Source organism: Corylus avellana, chromosome ca1 (assembly GCF_901000735.1).
Source record: "Corylus avellana chromosome ca1, CavTom2PMs-1.0".
Lineage (NCBI taxonomy): Eukaryota > Viridiplantae > Streptophyta > Magnoliopsida > Fagales > Betulaceae > Corylus > Corylus avellana.
The window spans coordinates 41509966-41517343 of NC_081541.1; the positions used below are offsets into that span (position 1 = coordinate 41509966).

Sequence of the window (7378 nt, forward strand, 5' to 3'; positions counted from 1 at the left end):
TAGAGAACTAAAACTATTTTCTTAAAAAAAAAAAAAAAAAGGCCGCCACCCCCCCGCCAAAAAAAAAAAGGATATTGCAAAAAATAGAGACATTTTGAGAATTTTAACGAGATTTAATGAAAAATCCTAACAAATAGATGACATTGCAAAAAAATTTAAAGTTCGATACCCTCAATTAAAAGTTTTTAAAATTCTGAAAGTAATTTCAAAACACGTGAAAGTGCAAGAGGCTTTTGTGAATTTTTCGTGTCATATTAGTTGCATGATAAGGATCTGTTAAGGCAAACACATTTTCATCACCTCACCACTTTCCCCAAAACCATTAATATTTCCTTGATGTTGGTTACCATGATCATTACCAATAACCCTACCCTTAAGGATTACATACCCACCATTGCTTCCATTTCCATTGAATTAAGCTGACTCCATGCTCATAAGGTTGTGTAAAACAAAATTTTGCTGAAAGAAATTGTGGGTATTTCCCAGCTGTAACTGATGGAGATCAATCTTGTTCTGGCTTGCACCAAAACCATTTGCCCTTATGAACTTGTTGAAATGCAAGAGTAGGCCACCCATGGTACCCAAAGATGTTTATGAACTCCTCTTGGATGCTCCCAAATTTATGATTTAGAAATATATAAAAGAATGAATGGAAGTTATCTTTTAAAGAAGAAATTATGTCTATTCTACATGGCACGTCTACATATGTAAAAAGCATGTCCGAATGTATTTGGAAACATGTGATCTCCAGTATAGCTCATGTTCGGACTTCTCCAACCATGTCTGGACATTGTTCTTCATAAACTAGCCCATGCCTGGATATCAAAGGGAACATATACTCCTTGTAACACTTTCCTAATATGTTCTTCATAAACTAGCCCAAGGAGCCAAATGGGGGTAGCCGAAACCACCCCCTTCGGCCACCCCCATTAAGGGTGGCAAAGGGTTTGGGGGTGGTTTCGGCCACCCCCATTTGAGCCCTAGGAGGTGGCCGAACCACCCCATGAACCGTAGGGTTGGCTCGCAACCCCCAATTCAGCCATTTATGGGTGGCTTAGCCACCTCCTTTGGCTATTTGAAGGTGGCGGTGGCCATTTGGGAGTAGCCAAGCCACCCTTAATGGGCTTGGGGGTGGTTTGGGCCACCCCAAATGGCCAATATATATATATAGGTGTATTGTTGAAATTCCGTCCAAAAATATGGGGCAATTTTAGAAAGTATAGACAAAAAAATGATCGTGCAAAATTTTCAGTCAAATTAAATAGAATGGGTAAGTATAGGTTACATTGCAAATTTTTTATACTTTGTTATTAGGGGTGTTCGCAAGCAAACTTGGGATTAGCTTGTATAAGTTCGACTCGCACGTGCTTGACTCGATTATTAAATGAAGCAAGTTCAGCTCGACTCGGTTAGGCTTGTGAGCGCGCTTGTATAGGACTCGACTCGCTTATTAGGCTCGACTTGTATATTTTTTTATTAAGTAACTAGCAATATATAGTTAATATTACTCAATAATAACAAATATACTATATAACTTATTTTAATTAATATATATAACAAATGTATATAAATTTTTTTAACATTATTTTCTCTCTCCCCATCTTTCTATCTCTGATTCTTTGTTGCTCGTCTTCTTCACCCAAACAAAAACAAGCTTTCTCCACTTAGTCGTGATCACAGAGAGAGAGCAATAATTAAAGAGACCCAGATTCAATTAGAACAGACTCAAACAAAAAGAAGAATAATCAAACAGAAACTATTGAAGAATCAAACAAACCCAAATACTTTGGATCACTACCTGTCTGGTGAGCGAGAGTGAGAGTGGGAAATGAGAGTTGGGGTGGAAGATGGGCAGTGACAGGTGAGGGAGATTGAGAGAGAGACGTTGAAAAAAAAAATTTGTAGGGGGTGTTGTCCTACTACAGTCTGAATACAACATGTTAACTTGTCACACATTACTAAGAAAACACCAATCCCTAAGTTTACTTATCTATAAAATGATGCGTATCCGCTCTTTTCGAAACCAAGTGTCTTGCTATATTGACTCAGACTCCATACTTAGCTAGCTAGGCTAAACAAATGTCCATATGCAAGTTGGCTTCTTGGGCCGTTTAAGAATACTTGAAGTTTAAATTTATATATAAAATAAATAAATATATGAGCCAGCTTGCGAGTTGGCTTGGCTTATTATGAGCTCGAGCTCGAGCTCAATTTTTTGGCTCGTCCTTGAGCTCGAGCACGAGTAAAATTTAAACAGGTCAAGCCCGAACAAGAGAAGTTTGTTCAGGCTCGGCTCATTTACACCAATAATTGTAATAATACATTGCTAATTTTTAAACATTTGAGTCAAAATTGCAAATAAGATGAAACTTTTGAGGGCTAAAGTGCATTTTCCCCATATATATGTGTGTGTGTGCACGCGCGCAGAGAGTGAGAGAGTCTTCTCAAAATTGAAGTGGCTTTTAAAATTAGCATTGGATCAAAAATTTAATGGTAATTTATAACAAATTTAATGATAATTTTAAAAGTCATATCAATTTTGTGAGGACACAATGAGAACATCGGAATGTCATTTAGCATCTCATATTCATAAATGAATAGTATGCATATTTATTATGTTTTTCAAGTCAATTTCTTTTAACCTTTTGTCTGGGTGCTTAATGTAATATATCATGAGGTGATCTTCACTTGTCCATTTGAAAATAACTACGTTCTTACCAATTAGAAAAAATAAAAAAAATAAAAAAACTATGTTCTTACTTGCACACAAGTTTTGCCAAAAACCATAGGTTAACTTAAAAATTATTTCAAAACCTTTCAATCCTAGCACAAAGCTATTACTTAACCCAAAAAGTCACTTACCTTAAAAAAAAAATTTAAAAAAATTTTAAAAAAAAAACAAAAAAACTAACCATAATTCCAAAAGTCGCAACTACTAATCAATATTATTTCAATCAAATTACTTTAATAATAAATAAATTCCATAGAGTATATAAGGGTTAAGCCTTAATGACCGTTTTAGTTGTATATCAAAATAAAAAAGTTTATAAAGCAGAAAAAAATTTATGGCTTGCAAATGTATTAGAAAGCTTATGGTAATGATAATGGAGTTGCTTATCCTCATTCTCCTAAAAGCGCAAGCTAACAACCATGCTCATATGTCTTTCCCTCCCTCTTCATCTCCCATCCAGCTTCCTCATTTCTCAGAACTTAATAAAGTTCAAACAAATAATCTTGCTCCTCCTTCTATTTCTCTGTCTCAACTACGCATCATGTATCCTCACTCCTTTGAACTTGATAAATTTCAAAGAACAATACATACATGCTTTGCAAAAGAAATTAGATATTGTGCAAAAAAATATCCAAAATTAGAACAAAGATCTTCATTTAAATTTTGTCTTGATTTAGGTTTTGTGAGATGTCAGTATCAACATGTCACAGTACCTGCTCGTACTGAACTAAGTTTCAACATGCTTATGGAATGTCGTCGATGCTATGTACAATTGCAGTCCGTCTGAAACGAGCAAATTTATATCCTGCTACTTAGAATGCATTAAAAATCCACCCAAGAAGCACTGAGATGTCGTCTATACAAAGAATCCCTTGTATAAGGTCTGGTAAGATTTATCAACTATTCTCTCTTTCTATTTGTTGGTCATCAAATTAATTTGCCTAAATGCAAAGAAGGAAACCATGTTATAACTTGTTTCTTAAAATGCTTATCGATCTTATTTTATACCGGCAGAGAAGACTCTAATGTTTTATATATTTTAGAACGTCAAAAGAATGTTTATTATGGATTATTTATTTTCATTCACTGCAAAATTTTGAACATCGTTCTTTCTTCTTCATAAATCTTAACGCGATAAAGCTATCAATAAACAAGCATTTATCAATAACTTTTAAGTTATTCTTATGAAGCAAAACTTGGTTTTTGCCACTCCTGTTGTGTGGTCAGAAATCGGGAGTCTTGGTACAAGGGAATGGAGAAACATGAACTTTATGGCTAATATTTGCAAATTATGTTGTTGCAGTTTATCATTCATGGTGGCAGAGGAATGTTATAAGACATGGTAAAAGTCCCAGAGCTGATAAAATGCTGTAAGATGTGGTTTGGGGTTGTTTGATAGGTTTTGATTCTATTGTTGTTGATTGGTTGTATTGTTGTTTTGCTGGTGATCTAGCTTAAATGCTACAGTGTTGTAATCTTTTTCATCCAAAATAAATAAATGCTACTTTAATTACTTGGCCTACACTTCACCTACTAATAAGGGAGAAGATTTTACAACTAGCTTGAAGATGATCCACTCTCAAGACTTGCTATTTAGTATTCTCTCATTCTCTCTTTTTGAAAATCGGCCGTTGGATCTATAGAGTTGGATGTGAACCCAACGTATCCAATGACTGATTTTCAAAAAGGAAGGAGGAGGGAATACAAAATTGTATTTATCTTCACAAAATGTGAGCCATGATAATCGTATATACAAAATTTAAGCAGAATTTTTTTTCCTGATCGGATAATATTATTACATGATTCAAAATGAGAAGTTTTTTTTTCTTTCTTTCCATAATGGTGTAAAACGAGTTTTTTCTCATCTCATATAGACGGTTTGCAGTTTTAATTCAGATATGCAGATCAAATTGCCACTGAAGAGACAAATGGACATAAATGTTCACCCACTTGATCAGCAAAAGCAAAAATACTCAAGATAATAATATTGTAATAGTAAAATGACAACTTAAACTAGTTCATCTTTCCATGATGGCACTATATCTCTTTCCAATTTTTTCATGATAAACATACAGAGATGCAAAGCATACAAAAAAAATTTACAAATATGAGATATTTGGCCCATTCAGGGGCTGCTCTTATGGCAATCATTAAGATGACACTAATAATGAATACCAGCAAATTAGTTGAGCACTGCAACCAAAGAAAATTAGTAATGTTTGTTACCTGGGGATTAGATATTAATTTACAAATCCTTCCTCATGGATCAATCCAAGAATGTTTACTTTGTCACAAGACTCCACTAATTTTCTAAAATCTTGTTCAAAATTCCTAGACCATAGGAGAAGAAGGAAGCCTGCTAAGATGCAGTATAAACTCAATTATGACCCCAATGGTTTTTTGGGTGAGAAATGCTCAGACCACTTTTTTGGAGCGTCTGGATGAATTACAGAGAGGCGAGCTACATATTGCTTTTCACTGGTTGCTATAATGCTTGCAATGGAGTAGCTTCTTGTGCACAAACCCTTTTCTGCAAGCCATACGTGGAATCTGTACCTAGGTTTGATCCGGTTCTCTAAGTCAAAACACAAAAATGCAGGAAAAACATCTAGATACTGTAGAGAGATTCCCATTTCCTGGCAGAGAAAATTCACTTTCTGCTCAATAGTTTCAGGTTTTTGGTTTATGACCTTTGGTGTTACCCTAATCATCATACAGAGGTTCGAGAACTCAATCCCTAGATGGAGGAGGCAATCAAATCGCTCCTGCAACTTAATACTAGTGCCATGCAAGTGATCAAGGACCTTTATGGTCAAGGCATTTTCCCCATACCCAATTCCATGCAAGAAATCCAACTTTTTCATGGTATGAACAGGGCATCTTGAAGATTGGATCTTCTCCAAGCCATCTCTAAATTCTGTATCCAAGTCTTCATCAGGATCACTTAGTACATAATTAGCTAACAATTGATGATTTCCACTCTTCATCTTATGGAAGAACCATTCATGTAGATTCAAAGCCTTCATCACATGAGGCAAATTAGCCATTTTATTTCTTCCCAACACATGAGGATACTTTTGTCTAATGGACATTAGCTCTTCTGTGCTCAATCCAAAATGTTTCAAGAATCCCATAACTGAAATCACTGGTGTTTCAATATCAAGATTCAAAATTTCAGGGTTCCGTAGAAGCAACAGACCAATATCCTCATTCCTTGCACCAAATCTACAAAAGTATTCCACTTTTTGGACCAAAACCTCTTCTGGGTATTCAAGGAAAACATATTTGCTCCTACCCATCAGACCCCCTGCCGTACCCTTCTCACAACCCAAATCGTAAAAGAATCGAATTTTCCTACAAACCTCGTACCAAGCATCCACATTTCCCTCAACACAACTTGCCAAATCAAAATCTACAAAAACCCTTTTCAAATCATCAAACAAGGCGTCAATTTCACCACCCAATTCACCATCCCCACTCAACACATGCGGAAAAGCTAGACAAATGCCGATCACTGAAACATTATTCAAACCATATTCCTTAAACCTGCAAAGCCTAGCCGTCAACTCCCCAGAACTCTTACTAAATATCGAAACTTCCTCCTTATACAACTTCCCCAACCTATTCCACGGAAACCCAAATTCCGAAAGCGCACAAGCCGCGCTCAAAACAGTCCCGTCTTCCGAGAAAAAGAACTTGTTCGCAGGCAAAAGCCCATTAACCTCACTATAACTAATGCCAATGCTTTCAAAGAAAAACTTAAATTCATTGATGGGATGGTACCTGAGGAGCCTGCTGAAGCTCTTTGAGAAATCTGAGGGCGAGAAATCGAGTTTGGCAATGAGGTTGGAGACGGAAAAGAGGGAGTTCCCGGCAATGTGCTCGGCGTAGGCGAATGGAAAGGACCTGGTGGTGTGGAGGTACTCTGTGAGGGCCTTCTGGGCTTGTTGGATGGCTTGGGGCCTGTACTTGGAGGGGATTTTGGAGAGGCTTGGGAGCTTTGGGAGATTTGTGGTGGTAGAGAAGTGGTGGGAGAAGATGGTGAAGAGGGATTTGGGGACTGGCATGCTCGATGGTGTTGGGAGGTTTTAGTTGTCAGAGTTCCAGGCAGAGAGTGCGTGAGATTGATTTGGTGAATTGCGAATGTGCCCTATCAACCCAAAAAAAAAAAAAAAAAAAATATTATTTTTAAAACCCCGAAGTACAGTGCATTTTAAGAACACTTCTCCAAAATTTAGAAACTTTCAATTTATACCTCTGAACTTTCAATTTTAATCAATTTACTCCTCCGTTAATTTTTGCCGTTAACTTCTAACGAAAAATGCCTAAAAATACTAAATTACCCTTCAATTTTTCATTTTTTTTAAAAGAAAATTAAGGATAAATTTAAAATTTTATAAAAAATTCAAGGGTATAAACGTCATTTTATCATTTTTACGTTTAAAATCTGACAAAGAGATAAATTGATTGAAATTGAAAGTTCAAGTATGTAAATTGAGAGTTTTTGAATTTTTTTGGGTATTTTCAAAACACGAGATAGTTCAGGGGTATACAGTGAAGTTACTAAAAAAAAAAAAAACTATCTTTTTGTTTTTGAGATTTTTTTAAAAAAAAATGAATAGAGCAAATTTTATAAATTGCTAAACA

General features: G+C 35.7%; 1 protein-coding gene across 1 annotated transcript; it reads right to left on the reverse strand.

The window, feature by feature from the left end:
- Nucleotides 1-4901: 4901 nt before the first annotated feature.
- LOC132190786 (transcription termination factor MTEF18, mitochondrial) lies at nucleotides 4902-6846 on the reverse strand. Its single transcript, XM_059605831.1, has one exon. The coding sequence runs from the start codon at nucleotides 6796-6798 to the stop codon at nucleotides 5113-5115; it is 1686 nt and encodes a 561-aa protein (XP_059461814.1). The 5' UTR covers nucleotides 6799-6846; the 3' UTR covers nucleotides 4902-5112.
- Between the last annotated feature and the right edge of the window lie 532 nt (nucleotides 6847-7378).

Coding starts and splice junctions, on each gene's coding strand:
- LOC132190786 (XM_059605831.1), bottom strand. CDS start 6,798: ATGCCAGTCCCCAAATCCCTCTTCACCATCTTCTCCCACCACTTCTCT.